This window comes from Antechinus flavipes, chromosome 5 (assembly GCF_016432865.1).
Source record: "Antechinus flavipes isolate AdamAnt ecotype Samford, QLD, Australia chromosome 5, AdamAnt_v2, whole genome shotgun sequence".
NCBI classification, from domain to species: Eukaryota; Metazoa; Chordata; class Mammalia; order Dasyuromorphia; family Dasyuridae; genus Antechinus; species Antechinus flavipes.
Genome location: NC_067402.1, coordinates 236,227,184 through 236,248,120, shown reverse-complemented (window position 1 = coordinate 236,248,120; position 20,937 = coordinate 236,227,184). Strand labels below are relative to the sequence as shown.

The 20,937-nt window shown below is 35.4% G+C and overlaps 1 protein-coding gene across 2 annotated transcripts in view; it reads right to left on the bottom strand.

The window, feature by feature from the left end:
• FGD4 (FYVE, RhoGEF and PH domain containing 4) overlaps positions 1–20,937 on the bottom strand; it is a 138,938-nt gene that overhangs the window by 57,730 nt on the left and 60,271 nt on the right. For both annotated transcript variants that reach the window (XM_051962799.1, XM_051962798.1), the window contains 3 exons: positions 7,869–7,958; positions 6,524–6,669; positions 4,945–5,101 (listed from right to left, as the gene is read on the bottom strand). In XM_051962799.1, the coding sequence (XP_051818759.1) occupies positions 4,945–5,101; positions 6,524–6,669; positions 7,869–7,958 (393 nt within the window). The remainder of the gene's footprint in view (positions 1–4,944; positions 5,102–6,523; positions 6,670–7,868; positions 7,959–20,937) is intronic.

Sequence of the window (20,937 nt, the reverse complement as noted above, 5' to 3'; positions counted from 1 at the left end):
TAAAACTAAGTTTTATTAAAACCAACAGTTTTATTAAAAACAACAACAACATAGATTAATCCTAAGTTACTTTGATTAGAAAAAGGAAAGAAGAAAATTAAATTGTAGGTATCAAAAATGAAAAGGGAGAATTTTCCACCAATGAAGAGGAAATTAGAGCAATAATTAGGAGTTATTTTGCTCAAACATATGCCAATAAATTTGATAATCTGAGTGAAATGGAGGAATATCTTCAAAAATATAGATTGCCTAGGTTAATCAAAGAAGAAATAAATTATTTAAATAGTCCCATTTTAGAAAAAGAAATAGAACAAGCTATTAATCAACTCCCTAAGAAAAAAATCTCCAGGACCAGATGGATTTACATGTGAATTCTACCAAACACTTATAGAACAATTAATTCTAATACTATGCAAATTATTTGAAAAAATAGGGAAAGAAGGAGTTCTACCAAATTTCTTTTATGACACAGATATGGTACTGATAGCTAAACCAGGTAGGGTAAAAACAGAGAAAGAAAATTATAGACCAATCTCCCTAATGAATAATGATGCAAAAATCTTAAATAAAATATTAGCAACTAGATTACAGAAAGTCATTCTCAGGATAATACACAATGACCAATAGGATTCATAAGAGGAATGTAGAACTGGTTCAATGTTAGGAAAACCATTAACATAAATTGACTATATCAATAACCAAATTAACAAAAATCATATGATTATCTCAATAGATGCAGAGAAAGCATTTGACAAAATCCAACACCTATTCCCATTAAAAACACTAGAGTGTATAGGAATATTGACTTTTCCTTAAAATGATTAGTGGCATCCATTTAAAACCATAAGCAAGCATCATATATAATGGGGACAAATTAGAACCATTCTCAATAAGATCAGGAGTGAAACAAAGTTGTCCACTATCATCATTACTATTCAATATTGTATTAGAAATGTTAGCTCTCACAATAAGAGAAGAAAAAAGAGATTAAAAGAATTAGAGTAAGTAATAAGGAAACCAAGTTATCACTCTTTACAGATGATATAGTATACTTAGAGAATCCTAGAGAATCAACAATTTACAACTTAAGCAAACTTGCAGGATTCAAAATAAATCCACATAAATCATCAGCATTTTTATATATTACCAACAAAGGCCAGCAGCAAGATACAAAAAGAAATTCCATTCAAAATAATTGTCAATAGCATAAAATATTTGAGAATAGGGAAAGTCAGGATCTATATGAACACAACTACAAAACACTTTCCACACAAATAAAAAACATTTTCCACACAAATAAAGTCAGATCTAATCAGCTGGAAAAATATCAATTGCTCACAGGTAGACCAAGCAAATATAATAAAAATGACAATGCTATCTAAACTAATCTACTTATATGGGTCCATGATCTAGGCATAAAGAACGAGATTATAAATAAATTAGAGGAACATAGGATAATTTATCTCTCAGACTTGTGGAGGAGAAAGAAATTTGTGACCAAAGATGAACTAGAGACCATTACTGATCACAAAATAGAAAATTTTGATTATATCAAATTAAAAAGCCTTTGTACAAACAGAACGAATGCAAACAAGATTAGTAGGGAAGCAACAAACTGGGAAAACATCTTTACAATTAAAGGTTCTGATAAAGGCCTCATTTCCAAAATATATAGAGAACTGACTCAAATTTATAAAAAATCAAGCCATTCTCCAATTGATAAATGGTCAAAAGATATGAACAGACAATTTTCAGAAGATGAAATTGAAACTATTACCACTCACATGAAAGAGTGTTCCAAATCACTACTGATCAGAGAAATGCAAATTAAGACAACTCTGAGATATCACTACACACCTATCAGATTGGCTAAGATGACAGGAAAAAATAATGATGAATGTTGGAGGGGATGCGGGAAAACGGGGACACTGATGCATTGTTGGTGGAGTTGTGAACGAATCCAACCATTCTGGAGAGCAATCTGGAATTATGCCCAAAAAGTTATCAAACTGTGCATACCCTTTGATCCAGCAGTGTTTCTATTGGGCTTATACCCCAAAGAGATACTAAAAAAAGGAAAGGGACCTGTATGTGCCAAAATGTTGGTAGCAGCCCTGTTTGTAGTGGCTAGAAACTGGAAAATGAATGGATGCCCATCAATTGGAGAATGGCTGGGTAAATTGTGGTATATGAATGTTATGGAATATTATTGTTCTGTAAGAAATGACCAACAGGATGAATACAGAGAGGCTTGGAGAGACCTACATGGACTGATGCTAAGTGAGATGAGTAGAACCAGGAGATCATTATACACTTAGACAACGATATTGTATGAGGATGTATTCTGATGGAAGTGGATTTCTATGACAAAGAGACCTAACTGAGTTTCAATGGATAAATGATGGACAGAAACAGCTACACCCAAAGAAGGAACACTGGGAAACGAATGTGAACTATTTGCATTTTTGATTTTCTTCCCGAGTTATTTTTACCTTCTGAATCCAATTCTCCCTGTGCAACAGGAGAACTGTTTGGTTCTGCAAATATGTATTATATCTAGGATATACTGCAACATATTTAACATATATAGGACTGCTTGCCATCTGGGGGGAGGGTGGAGGGAGGGAGGGGAAAAAACGAAACATAAGCGAGTGCAAGGGATAATGTTGTAAAAAATTACCCTGGCATGGATTCTGTCAATACAAAGTTATTATTAAATAAAATAAAATTTAAAAAAAAATTTAAAAAATAAACTAATCTACTTATTTAGTGCCATACCAATCAAACTTCCAAACTTTTCTTTCAAAGGAATTAATGAAAAACAATTGCCAATGAAGGTGTCTTAGCTGTGCCAGATGTAAAACGATATTATAAAGCAGTGTAAAACGATATTAAAACCATTTGGTACTGGCTACGTACCAACTATTTAGTTGATCAGTGGAATAGGTTAGAATCACATGACAAAATAGTCAATAACTATAGCAATCTAATGTTTTTCAAATCCAAAGATCTCAGTTTTTGGGATAAGAACTCACTATTTGACAAAAACTACTGGGAAAATTGGAAACTAGTATGGAAGAAACTAGGCATTGGTTCACATCACAACTAACACTATATACCAAGATAAGGTTGAAATGGGTTCATAATTTAGACATAAAGAATGATATTATAAGCAAATTAAAAGAACATAGGATAGTTTACCTCTCAGATCTGTGGAGAAGGAAGGAATCTGTGACCAAAGAAGGACTGGACCTCATAAGTGAACACCAAAATAGATAATTTTGATTATATTAAGCTAAAAAGTTTTTGTACAACAAAACTAATGCAGACAAGATTAGAAGGAAAGCAATAAATTGGGGAAAAGTTTTTACATTTAAGGCTTCTGATAAAGGCCTCATTTCTAAAATATAGAAAGAATTGATTCAAATACCATCCAGCAGTGTTTCTACTGGGTCTATATCCCAAAGAGACCTTAAAGGAGAGAAAAAGACCTACATGTACAAAAATGTTTGTGGCAGCCCTTTTTGTAGTGGCAAGAAACTGGAATTGGAATGGATGCCCATCATTTGTAGAATGGCTGAATAAATTAGGTATATGAATGTTATGGAATGTTATTGTTTCATAAGAAATGATCAGCATGATGAATTTAGAGAATTCTGGAGAAACTTAGATGAACTGATGCTAAGTGAAATGAGCAGAACCAGGAGATCATTCTGATAGACATGACTCTTTCCAACAATGAGATGATTGAGGCCAGTTTTAATGATCCCATGATGAAGAGAGCCATCTACACCCAGAGAGAGGACTGCGAGAACTGAGTGTCATGTGATTTGTTGTTGTTGTTTATTTGCATTTTATTTTCTTATTTTTGATCTGATCTTTCTTGTGCAACAAGATAATTGTACAAATACGTTTACATATATTGGATTTAACATATATTTCAACATGTTTAACATATTTCAACATATATAACATATATTGGATTATCTGCCATATAGGGGAAGGAGTGGGAGGAACACAAGGCTATACAAGGATCAATGTTGAAAAATTATCTGTGCATATGTTTTGAAAATAACAAGTTTCAGTAATAACTTTAAAAAGAACTCTTTATGAGAAATGATTCATTTGGATTCCTACTCCCCTACTCCTTTCTAATCAGTATTAATCAATTGAGTAGTGACTATTAGCAATTATTAGTGACAGATTCATTTAGTAATATGCTGTTAGTCATCTAATAGCACAAGAATAAGCAAGTATTAACATACGTATATATTTTACATAAATCATATAGTGATATTAGATAAGATAGATTTCTATATTAGGTCTTTATAATAGGCTTCAAAATTTGATCATTCACCATTTAAGAGTTATGAATTTGCACAATTACAAATATGCTGACAAAGATGTCTCCATCTTGTTTTGTTCAAATTACATGTCCAAGCCCATCATGAGTGTGTCATGGAAAGTCATCCTCCACTTTCCCCCCATTTTTTTCTGAATCTGCACACCACCCTTTTCCAACATGAGAAGTTGACCATTTATGACTACTTAGTCAGGAGAGCTCACACTTGACTTGTCCATTTTGGGACCACCCATACTGATGTATCACTTCTGACTCTCCTGGAGAGTCAAAATCAAGATCTATCAGCCAAAGAGATTCTGTATTCATGCTCTTTTGAAGGCTTTGGGGAAAGAAGTCATCTCGGATCATGAGGAAGATCTGAGATCACTTTATTAGAGGGAGCCATGAACCCTTTAATAAAATGCTCTCAGCTTAGAGCTCTATTTCCATGGTTTTTCTTGCAATTTGGACAATTTTAGACCTCACACTCTTCAAGTAATGGTAAAAAGTTCCTAAAATTGTATAGCTAAAAGGATCTTCCAGTTTAAAAAAATAGTCCACTATAATAAAGAAAATATTTATAAACTTGTCAACCCTATTACCTGAATTTCTTCAATCACTGATTTAAATTGAGCTATCCGGTCAGTCATGGTTTTAACTAATTCCATTGCATTATCAAAGCCTTTCACATACTCTCCATACATTTTTAGAAAAGGAGCCAACTTCTGTAGAATGTCACCAATTCTAGGAGTGGTTTCCCTGTGGAACAAAACAGCAAATGAATTATTAAGTTCTCTTATAGTTGGAACAAATTAACAAAATTGCAGGGAAGTCATCCTTTTCCCACTTCATACCAAAACTATTGAATTTTAGGAGTAGAAAGTTATGTGCCCCTAGGTCATGTATTGTTAAAGAGTTTTAGCAGTTTGTAGAAGTCAAAGTTATAAAGGAGCTTAGAATCCCAGTCACTTTGTCTCTTCTCAACTAAAAAGTACTTGGAGAACAGAGGCAGCAGCACCTTCAGCAAATACCCACATTACAATTTGCTGGGCTACAATGCATTGTTATTTCCCAGTACTTTATGGGTAAAAAATACGTAATATGTAATTCCCTATTTCAGAGGTCCCTTCTGTAGAAGTTATAGAAACTATTACAGTCTCTTTTAAGTTCATAGGAGTTAAAAGTTCCAATCGTAACTGGCTGTTGTTAAACATTTACTACAAAATATCCATTGGGATCCATAAGGCTCTATGACAACTTTGGAAAAAAAACACAAAGAAGAGCAGGTAAAATTTCTTTCTTTTTCTAATGATCTTAAAAGTTGTTCTATGAAAAGACTTATAAAGAGAAACTTATGAGTCTGAAGAGAAACTATTAAGAGTAGTAACAGAAAAGGTAAGAGAAGTGGTAAGAGAAGTATCCAAAGCCCAACTAATTTCTTGGCTAAAGAGAGAAAGAGAGAACCAGAAGGTAGAGTTGGCTCCCTTCTTCACAAAACTACTTTGGCCTTTATACTGCAGGAAGATTGAAGAGAATTACTGGGAAGAGATATCTGGGAATCTTGAGAGTTCTTAACCTTGAGGGTTAAGATTAAGTGATGGGGCTGGGTTTTTAAAAGTAAGAAAAACCCATCAGCAATTATCAATGATACTTTCAGATGGCTGAGTGTGTGTTTTTTCTTCATAGTTAAACAAGTATAAAGAATTATTGATACCTTTGTAATATTATTGATTATATTGTTAATAAATTACACATCTGATAAGTAATATTTAATCAATTCTAGGAGATTCAATGGTAATATAGAGTGACAAGAGCAACTGTAAATGGTTTCTCTAGTTCATTAAATAGTTTTTATAGAGCTGTATTTGGAGTATTATCCTAGGTGATCAGAGATTTTTTGGAATTTATTAACAAGGAAAAAATGAAAACATATTCCTGAATCACCCTGGAATTTGAGATAATTAAATATAGGAATGAATCAAGTGGCAGACTAAGAGACTGACCTATAAATAAGGCTGGCAGATCCCTAGAACTTTGTTCCATAAAATACACTGTGCTGAAGGTTTGCTTGGTTTTATTGTTTGGGGTTTGGTAATGAAAATAAACTCTCTATATATTTTTAGTAGCAAAAGCAGTTCTCTCATCACTTAGATCCATTATTTTAAAATTGTTTTTTCTTACCATTCCTGCATTCGTTTTTCCAGTTCTGGCAAAAGGAATTTACTGTGGAATGCATTTATTGAAGAAATATTAGAAAATATCTTGTTCACCATCTCTGTTGGAAACGAGCCTCGATTAGCTTCTTCCAACAGTTTGCAATAAAATATCTAAAAGCAAAAGAGCAGAATAAACGTTTTTGAATACTTAAAAACCTTGCAAAATATGATTAAAAGAATTAACTACCATTTTATGTTCAGAAGTACATACTTTGATTCCTAATTTTCTTCTAGAAAAGATAATATAACACTTTAAAAATTTTTCTACTATTTCAAATGATTAAAACAATATATTAGAAAAAGAATAACAAGCAGCAAACTTTATTAAATTGTTACCATGTGCCATATGCTGAGGATTATAAAGAAGAGCAAAAGTGCAAAAACAGTTCCTGCCTCCAAAAAGCTTACAAACTAATGGGGAAGAAAACATATAAATTAATAGCTACAGATAAAAGCCAGAGAGCAAATAATAGACAATTTCATAAAGAAAAGCTCAAGTGACTGGAGAAGAATTAGGAAGGTGAAGTCTAAAATAAGTTTTGAAATAAACCAGGAATATCGAGTCTGGGCATATGAGAAGACCAATAAGAAGAGACTAAACTGAGGGAATATCACTGGAAAGAAGAGTAAAACATAACATAATTTGAAAGGTAAGAAGGAGAAGCGTTGTAAAGATCATTTAATGTCCAACAAATAAAAATTATTAATCTAGTATGGTATGTAAGTGTGCATGGCCTTAATTTGGTTATGGACCTGTTGACATTTTCATCTTCTCACTATGTGACTAGATAGACTCTTCTTACTTAGCTTCTGAAAATTATTTCCCTAGGCTTCAGGATTTTTGCTTTAACTTGGCAGTTAATTTCTTCAGTCTCCTAAAGATCTTAGTGGGTATTACTTCTTAGATGTACATGTGTATATATACATAGGCATACTTTCTGTCTCTTCTATTACCTGGCCTGCCCTCTCTCTTTTGGATGATTGGTTGTTATGGTCTTTAATTAAAATTTTAGTTCCTGCTACTTACTGCCACAGATGGAATTGAAGCACACAGTTTAGATGTCATTTGTTGTGCGACGATGATGAACTAGAGGAACTTATTGCTTCTTTATTTGTTGAGAAGAAATATTTACACCTAGCAAGTCTATACATACAAAAATCAGATAGTATCAGACAATTTCTAGCAATTACTAGTAACTAAAAAGTTGAAAACTTTATTCTTTTACTGAAAAAAAAAGGCTCAATATTCTAAATTTTACACTATCTACAATGTCAAATAACATAAATAACAGATAACAAAAAAAGATTACCTTGTCTAAAAGGTCAAGTCGATTAACATAGGCTCTTTCTGTAAGCAAGAGTTCAGTGGCAATCTTGTGACGTTTCTGTTCATCTGTCTCCTACAAAATAGATCAGTTAAAAAAAAAAGCTTAAAAAGTCATTTTTTTTCTCATTAAATAATCACTGAATAATCAAGAAAACTGTGCACCCCATTAAAAACAATTGGCTATTTGTTAGGTATCTATCAAATTCTTCTTAATCATCAAGAAAAATATGATCAAAAATCTGACTAAAGTCAGATTATAGATGGATTAAAATTTGTCAAATTCAAATAATTGCTCTCCTTGATCTCTCATTCATCTAAAATCAATATAATGCCTGAATTATCTCTTGTGATAACGTTCTGTATCTTCTGACTAAATCAGCTCAGTTAGAGAGAGCAATCCATTCCCATAGATAGGTAGCACAGAATCAGGAAGGTCTTTTAGAGAAGGTGAGGGCTAAGTTCAGTTTTGAAAAAAGTCAAGTAGAAATGAGAAGTACAGTATTCTAGGCTTTTAAGAAAGTCAGATAAGAAGGTACATAGATGGGAGGAATAGCAAGTATCACTGGATCTTAGAGATCCCTCCCCCTCCCTTCCTCCTTCTTCTCTTCTCTTCTCTCTCTCTCCTTTATATACTTCTCCTCTTCCTCCACAGGAGGCAGCAGCTGTGCCCATCCCTACTGCTCCACCCCCAACCCCTTCCAGCCCTAGCAATGCACCAGAGGACTTACTCACTCCTTCCACCCCTCCCCAAAAACCTCTGAGGAGGGAAATAGAGCACCTCAAAAAAGGATCTAGTAAATTTCCCAATCCCTGACCCATCTATACCTGGGACCCATATGTATCCACTAAGAGAGGTACCCGTAGTTCAAGGTGGGTTAGGGTTTATTAATGTACTTCTTAGCACCACTCAGTTGAGTAATTTAAGGAGATGAAACCACTCATGGTTTCATGGAAGACTCAGCAGGCCTATCAGAACAATTAGATCAGTTCCTGGCTCCCCCAAAATATACTTTGGGTCTATTCTGTTCTCTCCAGAGAAGAAAACTTCAGTAAGAAATGCCACCAATGGTAGAGTGAGAAAGGAGGCAGCCTCCCACACACAGGGTAGTACCAGCTGATCAGAAATACCCAATCAGTACTTTTGATGGGATCATAACAACAAGATTCATTGGGGTCACATGCAAGACCTAAGGGATTTAATCATTACAGGAATACCACAATATTTAGCATTTAACATAATGCAAAGGAGAGAGGAATCCCATTCTGAGTTCTTAGACAGACTGAAACAAAGTATGACAAAATATTCAGGTCTGGATCTCTCTGATTTGAATAATGAATCTATGTTGAGGATACATTTTGTGACAAATGTATAGTCAGACATGTAAGTGAGAAACTGCAGAAGATGGATAGATGAAATCATAGGCCAGTAGGAGAACTATTGGAAGAGGCAACCAAAACATATGAGAGGAGAGATGATGAGAACCAGGAGCAAAAAGCTAGGATGTTAGTATAAATGGCCAAGGAAGTTAATCAATGGGAGGACAGCAAAACAGAAAATATTAATAGAACAGGAGAGCCCCTTCTTCAAAGGAAAGCACATGATGCCAACCTGAAGGGAAGAACCAGAACAATCTAGTCCAAAGTGAAGGAAGAGATAAGAGAAAGCCCTTAATCTGTTTTGGCTGTGGAAAGGAAAGAGACTTGTTCAGTCTGTCCTCAATGCTTGAAGCAGGAACAGAAGGTGCACTTCCTAATGAAACTTGAAGATTAGAAGCCTCAGGAACTCATAGATACAGATAAGCCCCACCCAGAGTCCTTGATAAATATGTAGCCTATGGATAATGAGTTGGAATTCCTGATAAATTAGGGAGCAACCTGCTCCTCAGTCATACATCTACCCAAGGAGTGGGATTATCCTCAGAAGCATTATATCTGGAGTAAAAAGGGGGAAATTTCTCAGTTCCCCTCACAAAAATCACAGAAATAAAGTATCAGGATACCTACATAACTTATTGTTGTCAGAATTTGTAGCCATTATACATGTGAGGGGAACCAGCCAGAAGCTGGTTTTGAGGCCAGAGGCAATTGTCTTGCTTATGAGGAAGTGAGAAAAATGAGAGAAGTAGAATCTGACCAACAAATATTTGTTCTAATCTCTACTTTACCTCAGAATTTGCCTTCTCCATCCTATACTTCAGAAGAAAAACTGTAAGTTCAGAATCTTGAAGCTCAGAAAGACAAGCAGAACCCCAATGGTCTAAGAGGTCCTAAAGCATGTATGAGGCAGGTTTTGTAACACTTGCATCGAGGTAGCCATTGAGATGCCCAAAACCTGTGTGATGCAGTCCTGATCCACTTTGTGTCACCAGGTCTGTATATCCTAGCCCTGCAGCAGGTGAATGGTTTTTGTTTGTGGAAGAACAAATAAGGCAGCTCAATGCTATTTTCTGACAGGAGACCTCCACAGCTTAGACCTTTTCAGAGCATCCAGGTGGGCTTTACTGTGCTGCCACCAGTAAGCTATCCCAAATATCTATTGATTCTAGTGACCACCTGACTGTATGGAAAGAAGCTTTCCCCTTGTATTAAGCAGCTGCATCTGCAGTCACCAAAATCATTTTGGAAAAAATAATCCCCAGATATGGGATGGTAGAAAGAATATACTCAAATCAGGGAACACATTTCACTGCTAAGATACTCCAATCTAGAAACTTCTTGGGAGTTTCACACTCCTTGGCTTCATTCTTCCTCTGGTAAGGTCAAGAGAATGAACCAGGAAATCAAAAGACAATGAACTAAATTGGCCCTTGAAACTCAATTGCTCTGGACCAAGTATTTGCCATTGGCACTTATCAGAATAAGAACAAAGCCTTGTAGGGAAATTGGATTATCACCTTATGAGCTTTTATATGCACATTCATATCCAAGACTTCCTGAGAAAAATTGGGACCCTATTTTAGAGGTAAAGATACAAGGGGTATGTAGGTACTTTGGCTAAACATCTGCATGAAATCCAGCTTAAAACTATTATTGCTCAGACACTCCATCTAGGATTTCCTATACTCAAGTTCAAACCAGGATATTGGGTCCTGATCTGGAAGTGAAAGGAGGAGAAGCTGACCCTACTATGGGAAGGCCCCTTCCAGCTACTCCTGACTTGGACACTGCAGTAAGAACTCAAGAGCAAGTGGACACACCACTTCAGAGTGAAAGAACCAGGGACCCTCTGGCTGAAAGGACTGTCAATCTGGAGCAGTCCAAGGACCTGAAATTGCATTTCCAACGCAATCCCCTCACTGGGTGACCCCTCCACAACCCATGAGCAATTGGCATTGGAAACTATTGGATTGCTTAATTCTTGTCATTTTTATTCTGTTGACTTTTCATTTTTATTCTGTTGACTTTTCATTTGTAGATGCTGTATCCTTTTCTGAGGTATCCTTTCTGCCTCCTCTTCAGAATTTTAATTCCAGTGCCACACGATGGGTATTTCCTTAGTCTACATACTTCTCCTTATACCCTTTGTTTATTCGACACCCATTCCTTGGTTACCCTAGAGGAATAGTTTTGAGAGGCTAATGGAAACTGTAGCTACCTAACTGTTGGATTTGGGGGGGGGGGGGAGGGGGAGGGCTCAGAGACAGTCCAAGTGATGCTGGGTACCTGTTCCATTGAGCTCAGCTTGGATCCTGAGTACATAATGGAACAAGATTCTGGGAGGTTTGGGAGGAACATTCTTAGCCCCTGTCAGAGTATCAAAAAGGAAAATATTGTCTCAATCAGACAGGAGGGGGAACTGAACTAGGGAATAGCCAATGTCACTGAACCTATAAAAATAGACCAACGAACAGGAGTATCTAACTATATAACAAATATGATCTCTAATCCTTGTACAAATAGAACCAGATTTACTATTTATAGGACCATCTATTGAGGTTGGAGTTGACCTAACTCTTCTTTAGGTCAATATTGACCTAATTTTGGAGTACACATAATCTGAATGGGATGGAAGAAGAGGAGGTTTATGGATGTGCTTGGAAAGTGAAGCAGTGGAATAGAGGGAGGTCCCCTAGGTTATGAATACCAGCAGTCTACCCAGTAGTTAATGGTGAGCATTTATTGATGATTTCTGAACAGAAGCAGCCTGCCTTAAAGGGGCATTATTGGATTTGTGGCCTTTCTACTTACCCATTAATTGGATGGGGTCCTGTTACATAAGATTAATTTGGCCCTAGTTTTTCTTTTTTACCAGGACAAAAAGGTAAATAGGCCTCTAATTATATGAGGAGCAAAAGGAGCCTAGACACATCTCTCACTAACATGGGAGATGAAAAGGGATGGGTAGACACCTGGCCTTCTGAAAAAATAATCCAGGCATATGGGCTGGCCACTTGGCCCAGGATGAAAGTTTGGGGTATAAAACTCCTATATATATTCTGAAGAGGTTAATAAGGTTAGAAACTATAGTTGAGATTACCACTAACCAAACTGCCAAAGCCTCGGACCTACTAGTAGATCAAAACATTCAAACTAGGGAAGCCATATTACAGCACAGACTGGTGCTAGATTATCTTGTAGCAGAAGAAGGTGGGGTCATCTATGGGAAATTAGATCTGTCAACTTGCTATATAACACTGATGAAACTATGTAACTAGGGAACCTAGTAAAATAAATCACCAAGATATTAGGAGATTTGCTCATGTCTCTATAGAGACTTGGTCCTCTTTCTTTAATGCATCCTGGTGGTCTTGGTTTGGTGAGAGTTGGTAGAAACAAATCCTTTCATTTTTTGCTTATTGTTCTAGCTGTTATTATTGTCCTATTTGTTTGCCTTGCTTGATACAACTAATCACTGCAATAGTTATAAATTCTTTATTAAAATGGTCTCAGTAAAGGCCTCTGCCAATGAAAGGATGCTAGTCTTGAATAAAGGGTGAATTCTCACAGATATTGAAGAAATCCCCAGGAGGGTAAGGATAACATAGAGGCTTTAGCAGAAAAGATGTATCGGGATTGGTGTGAGAAATCTTCAAGTGAATATCAGTAGGAGGAAGGACTGAATGAAATAAATGAAGATTTCTCAAAAAGACTGTAGGGGTAAAGAAGAGCAGATTCTAGGCCTAAGTTTCATGAAGTCACGTGATCTCTATAGAGCAGAAAGCCTTGTTGTCCATTGGTCAGTAGCCACTTCCATGTTCCTAAAGAATCTGGTCCATCCAATGAATTAAAAAAATCAACTGGATAAGGGGTGGACCCATGGTTTTCGACTATGTAACCCAGCTTTTGCTTCTGTACTGTGCCACACTTTGCAGGACTGCTCAGTTAATGTGCTGGCCCACTTCTTGCAAAGAATCGAATAAAGGCTTTGTGTTTATACCTGGAGACACCTCCAAGAAATCAATTTGGGTAAGGGGTGTGTATGTCTAGTACTCCATTCCACACTTTCTCAGGAAGCCATTCCTTCACAACAAAGGATAAAAATAGAAAAAAAAAGTTTGCTTAGTAAGATTATCATCAGTTAAAAGGGGGAAAGGAAAGGAATAAGCACTTGATGTAGTGTTTACTATGTGCCAGGCATTGCATTGTTCCATACTCTATAGTTTGCCTTCTTTGCAAAGAAGGAAAATGCATTTTCTCATTTCTTTACTGGGGTTAAACTTGGTCATAATTACCTAATTGTTACTTTTCTACTCACATTGTAGTTATTGTGTATATTGTTTTCCTGGTTCTTATTACACTACTCCATATTTATTCATATAACTCTTCCCACGCTTCTCTAACAGGCATTGGAGCTGAGCATATACCCTAGCTCCAAGTATTCACATTTTCTCTTGCTTGTTATATACCCATTCTAAAGTCTCAAGAAAAATTTCTACAACAAAGCTTAGGTAACACCTCATGTCTAGAGTCTACCTAAAAGGGATTAACATTGTTACTTTTAGTAAAGGTATTCAATATAAAAAGCAGTTATCAGCTGTAAGACAGTTATTTTTTCTCCCACGATGAAACACTTAAAACAAAACAAAAAAATCCCTAAATGTTTGTTAGCAAATACCTAAAACATAAACAATATAATCCATTTATATATGATACTTTCCCCAAAGGTAAGGTACTTTGTAGGACTATTAAATATTTCATTTTTACCTCAGGCCTATACTGTTTAAACTGTAGTATAGATAGGAAAGACTCTGGCTTTAGTCCTTTGGCTCCTGAATACTGGTAGCAATGCCTTTTCCCTCACAAAAGAATGGTCATCTCCTGGATAATCAGCACTAAAATCCACTTTGTTCCTGAGGGGAAATGTTCGTTTTTTAAGGATCTTATTTGGTTATCTGTGGTCGCAGAAAAAAAGTTCAAAACAGGAAAAATAGTTATTGCCTTCAGGTATAGTCTTTGGCTCACTCACTCAAGCAAGTGCTGTTTTATCTTGTGCCTCTGCTATAACTGCTAGGGGGAAGAGAGGGAAATTTCTTCCCTCTTCCCCTCTCTCAAATGCCAAAAATCCAAGGGAGATTTGTGTTCTGAACCAGGCAGGGCCTAAAGACATTTGAAAATCCTTCCTTTGCTTTACAAGGTATAGAGTGGTGGACTCTCCCAGGCTCAATTCTTAATACTTTTTTGACAAAGTCCCCAATCACAGGGACCAAACTGGGTCTATACCCCAAGTACAAATCCTTAAGTCCTGAGTCCGAGTACAATTGAATAATTTTAGAGCTAGAGAAGGTTCATAAATCCTTGTTACACTTTTCTGAATTATTTTCATAATTTTATACAAAATAGGAATATTCCATTAATGTTTCTTTTTATAATTTGTTTAGCCATTTCCTGAATCAATGTTTTGTGTCTCCCTTCCTCTAGCCCCCCACTTTTTAAAAATACCACCACAAAAGTGCCGCTACTTGAATTGGGTACTGGCCTAGATTTTCTTTCTGGATGTTGTAATAATATTTTTAATAAAGTATTTTTTCCTTTTGAAGGATGAAGAAGCATCTGGAGCAGTGAACAAACCACCAGCCAAGGAGTCAAGAGGACCCAAGCTCAAATCCACATACTTGATACCTACTAGCTATGTGACCCAGCCCAATCACTCAACCTTATTGCCTCAATTAACAAAACAAAAACAAAAACAAAAACAAAAACAAAACAAAAAAAAAGGTAGGACTAGAACAGATTCCTAGATGTTTGGAATCCTGAAGTTAATAATAATCTGATTGTCCTCTAGCTTCTACATCAATGACTATTGGGCATAATGGATTTAGAGAAAAGTACTGCTATGGCCCAAACATTTCTGATATATTGTCTGACTTCTCATTTTTCTTGTTGACATTTTCTATTTTTCTGTGCATATCCTTTGATTCAGCAGTGTTTCTACTGAGCCTGTATCCCAAAGAGATTAGAAAAAAGAGAAAAAGACCAACATGTGCAAAAATGTTTATAGCAACTCTTTTTGTACTGGTAAGGAACTGGAAACTGAGTGGATGTCCATCAATTGGGGAATGGCTAAATAAGTTATGATATATTATGAATATTATTGTTATATAATAGAAAATGATTTCAGAAAGGCCTGGAGAGACTTACATGAAGTGATGCTAAATGAAATGAATAGATCCAAAGAAAACATTGTACACAGTGGCAAGAAGATCATGTGATGATCAACTGTGATGGACCCCACTTTGTAATAATGAAATGATTCAAGCCAATTCCAATAGATTCGTGATGGACAGAACTATCTGCATTCAGAAGAGGACTGTGGGGACTGAGTGTGGATACTTTCATTTTCTTGTTGTTGTTTGGTTGTATAATGTTTTCTCATTTTTTTTCCTTTTTGATCAAATTTTTCTTCTGTAGTATAATTGTGGAAATACATATGGAAGAATTGCACATATTTAACATATTGGATTACTTGTCTAGAGGAGGGGGTGGAGGAAAGTGAGGGAAAAAATTTGGAAACAAGATTTTGCAAGAGGTTGAAAACTATCTTTGCATATATTTTGAAAATAAAAAGCTATTTAAAAATAAATTTAACCACCAAAAAAAGAATTTCTTTTTTTATTTTTTCCTATGATTTGTCCTTTATTTATAAATTTTGGGGGGATTAAGGTTGGCCTCTAAAATTTTAGTCCTTTAAACAAAGGCTCTTTTTTGAATATAGCTTTTATTGCATTGTAGTCAATTTAGGCTGCTTTTAGTATTTCTGCTTTCTGAATTTGTTTAGGAGGATTTTATGCCCAGTGTATCATCAATTATTGTTTTTTAAAGGTGCTATGTACATTTGAGAATATGTTTACTTCTTTCTGTGCTCATTTTAGTAACCACCAGAGATGATCATATTCAACTTGACTAAAAATTCTATTCATATCCTTTATTCTTTCTTGTTTAGCTATTGACTAGATCTGTCTAGTCAAAAGTGTGTATGTGTGAAGTGGTGGTGTGGGATACATTGAAATCCCCAACTGTTGCGGTTTTGTGGTTTATTGCTTTTTCTAAATTAGCTTTTCTTTTAAGTACTGATTCTTCTTATTGTTTTCGTTTCTTTTTTCTTTTTTTTTTTTTGCAATTATGATCACCATCTTTTTCTGAATTCACCTGAAAAGATTTTGTTGAAACTCCTTTTAATTATCTGAAACTCTTTTCAAGTGTTGCTTGTAAACAACATACTGTTCGATCCTTCTTCCTAATCCTTTCTGCTACTGTTTCAATTAATGGGACATCATCCCATTAGCAGTTATAACAATTATGAATTTTCCTGCCTTCTACTCTTTCATACTTCTCTCCCTCACCATTTTTTTCTTTACAAAAAAGAAGGTATCAAAAGCATAGCCAATATTAATTTAAATTTGATGAATTCTGCTACTATTCTTCCTCTCATTCAGTCCAAGTACAGAATCTTGGCTGTTCATTTTTTATATTGGTTAAACTTGTCATGCTTTAATATCTAAAGATAGAGTTTACTTTGACTAAGTGCCATCACTAATCCCTTGCTGAATTTACCCTCCCTGTTAATCTCCTTTTCCCAGTACCTACGAGTTTAATATATTTTAATTTCAAACTATACATGCATGTGTATTTAATTTTCTTTTGTATATTTCCATTAAAAGAAACAAAATCCCCCAAAAGGGTCACGTGTAGTCCACTTCCTTCACTCTATGTTTACATAATCTTCCTTATAACCAAATTTCACCTCTTGCCTCCCACTTTATCTTCTTTCCTTTTTCTTTTAATATCACTAACGTTTGACAAATTGATACCAGATTCTGTCTTATATTTGTTCCCTCAGGGACCCTTGAAACTATTAGAGGTTCTGAAAGGAAACATTTCATCATCTTATTGTTTTTCAGTCATTTCAAATGTTTCCAACTTTGTGTAACTTCATTTGGGGATTTTCTTGGCAAAGATAGTAATGTGCTTTGCTATTTCCTTCTCCACATTAATTTTACATATGAGGAAACTGAGATAAACAGAGTTAAGTGACTTGTCCAGAGTCATACAGCTACTAAATGTCTGTAACAAGATTTGAATTTATGAACATGAGTCTTCCTGACCTCAGACCCAGCATTCTACCTTCATCATCTTACAGCACTTTCTAGTTGTTCAAATGTGTTTTTTTTGTTTTGTTTTCCCTAACTCCTACGATTGTATACTAAATTATCTACTCAGCTCTGGTCTCAAGATTATACCCAGCTTTGTGGTCAGACTGGTGTATTCCAAATTCTCCTGTCCATTAAGCTTCCAGATCTTGTATGATCCTGATTATATACCTGAATTCTTTTCTTTCTGGCTACTTGTGGTATTTTTTCTTTGATGCAGAAGCTCTGGATTTTGGATGTGACATGTTAATTAATTTTCACTTGGGGCTTTCAGAAATTGACTACTGTATTCTTTCAATTGTTACTTTACTCTTTGATCTAAAAGATCTGAGGGGTTTTTCAGTTATGATTTTTGAAATACAGTATTCAGACTTTGGGGGAGAAAAGTGTCAAGTTTTTCAGGTAGCCTGATAATTCTTAAATTATCTTATCCTGTTTTACAAGTCAGTTTTCATTTACTTTTAAATAAGAAATAGTTTATTTATTTTTTAACTTTTGTTCTTGCATTTCTTTCTACCTCAAATTTTCAGGTTATATGAATAAGCTTTTTTGTACAAAGCTGTTTATTCTCCTCATAATTCTGTTTGCAAAGAACTCTCATTTCTTATCTTGTTCTCTCTCCTCAAGAGCAGACATTTTTTAGCTTGGATCCCCAGACCAGAATTCCTCATTCCCTTCCTCCTTCCAAGATCAGTGGATAAATTTCAATGGATATGTGAATAAGAATGAGAAAAATCATATTTTCACTAATCTCTAACAAATTTTGCATTTCCTCTAATTATGAATTTAGGCAACAAAACTTCCCTGTTACTTCTAAAAAGTCCATGACAAAAATGTTAAGAAACTCCTGCTATAGAAGTCTCATTTCCCTTTCTAGTCTTTTCTCTAAAGCTTTCATTTATATTTTCATTTTATCCCTCACTCTTTCATTTCACTTTTCCCAGAAATTCCCAGCTTTTAGAAAGTCTTGTGATTTTCTTTGAATCTTTGCTACAGTCTTTGCTGTGATGGTGTATAGCTAGTCTTTGTTTCCAGGTTTATATTTTGAGAATCCCTAGTTTAGTAAAATTTCTTTTTAATTGGTGTTTCTTTCTGTTTACTTATTTTTGATAGGCTTACTTTCTGAATTGGGACTTTGGGCTGGCTAAGAAATTAATAGAGTCTTCTTTGGTATTGATCTATATTTTCTGGGGTATAAGTAATGAATTAAATTCTTCAGGGACTTCATAAATCTCTGTTCAACACAGTGTATTCTGTTAACATAGTATGGACAGGAAAACTTACAGAGGATGGTCAAATCCAGAGTGCCCTGCGATTTTTACCTTTTCTTCTGAGTCCTTCATTCTTTTGAATTCTGGTTCAGGGTCACAGTGACACAGCTTCAGGCTTCCTTGGCAATGAGATCTTTCTCCAGGCTCCCATCTTGTTTGGTTCCCTCCACAAAAGAAAGCTTTAAACTTTGCTGGCTCAATGCTGCTCCATAGTGAGAGGTTTCTATGTGCTTTTGTGACTCTCTTTGTGAAGACTTGGCCAGGTAAAATGCAATTACTTTATTTTCTACTTGGATTTTTTTCATCAAGTTTTGCTGTGGAAAAGTTCAGCTCTTTTCTCTGTACTCACCTCATCGTCTGGAGAAAACTCTAATTTATGCCACTTCTGTTTTTTCAGAATTTTCTTTGGTTTCATAGATTCATTACTGCATCAAGATCAAGTACCATTTTCTCATATACTCTTAGATGCAGTGGGCCCTTCCTCTTCTTATCTCTTCTGCACTCTGCATGTAATGTTGCCAGGCCCTACTACAGTCTTAGATACGGTAGAATGGACCATACATTTTACTTTGTGGAAATTCCTCATTTCTTTGTGAGTCTTCTTGTGGCCCAATTTGATTGCTACCTTTGGTTCCCTTTTAATTTGTTCCTTGTATAATCTGAATTTCATTTGTCAGCCTTGTTTCACTCAGGACTGCTATTTGGATGCAATATCTGCTGAGTTCTTTCACAACAAGAGTTGTTCCTTGGATTTCTTATCGTCTATAGGCACGCACATATTTCATATATCAATACTGAGTGGAATCATCTTTTGCAAAAGTTTTTGTACTTTTTTGTGTATTCTGGCCACAGGAAAGGATCCCCACCTGTCATGATAAGCAATCCAAGGTTACTTAGATCTGGTGAAGCAGATAATTTTTTGGGTACCTCTTCTAGCTCCTTTGTTATGCCAGGAGATGAGCAGTAGGTTGCCTAAACATGTAATAGGCTGTCAAATTTCACTTCTGCTTCAGTCCATTGAGAAAATTATCCTGTGTCCAGGACTACTTATGTGCAGGGCTGTGATTTGCTGCTGCAATCACTTGCCTGATTGTTTTTTAGAGAAGCATGCAAAAGTGGAAAAGTGGTAGGGATGACTTTTGATTCACACATAAACTGTATTTAAGTGAGGCAGCATAGCACAATGTTTTCTGCCTTATTTTCTCTTCCAGAGTCACTGAAGTCCAGTAGCAAGGCAAAAGTCAAGATGACTGGCAGTGGTTGTAGTGGATGACCTTTATGTTTTGGATGTTTAATCAAGCTCTAAGAACTCCACAGCATTTGTTTTGTCCCGTTAAAACAATTTGTCTAGCAAAGTAACTTGGTATGCTGCCAAGAATAAACTACCCTGCTAAAGTAAGAATTTTCTTCCAGGGAAGAAGATTAACATTTAATGAAATAGGTGAATTCCATATATTTCTGATGAAAAAAAACAGAGCTAAACAAAAAGTTTGACCTCCAAATATAAAACTCAAGAGAAGAAATAAAAGGTAAAAAGAACTCTTGAGAACTGTATTTCTGTTATTGGTATACATAAAGAATACATGTATAATTTGGTTTACCGTTATAATATAAAAAAGGATCTAGAAGTGGAAAGGAAATTGTACTAGAAAAAGAAAAAAGTGTAGGTAAAAAGAGGGAAACCATCTCACAAAGAGGCAAAGGAAACCTATTGTATCTCAAGGAAAGAAGGGAGGGAGATAACCATAATATGATTCTTATTTTCATGAGAATTGGCTCAAAGAGAAATTATTAGATATATTCAGTTTACAGAAAAACTTATCTCGCCTCACTGAAAAGAGGGAGGGAAAAGCGAAAAAAAGGGAAGAGGTAGGATAAATAGAAAGGAATACAGAAATTGAAAGAGAAAGGTTTAAGAAAAGGGGAGGGACTCTAAGAGAGAGAGAGGGAACCTAAAGAAGGAGGGCTGCGGGAGCCAAGTGGTATTCATAAGTTTAATATTGGGGGGAAGAGGGAGTAAGGAGAGAAGGAAAGAGAAAAGCATAATCTGGGGTTAACAAGATGGCAGGAAATATAGAATTAGTAATCTTAACCATAAATGTGAATGGGGTAAACTCCCCCATAAAGCAGAGGCAGAAAGCAGACTAGATTAAAAGCCAGAATCCTACAATATGTTGTTTACAGGAAAAACACT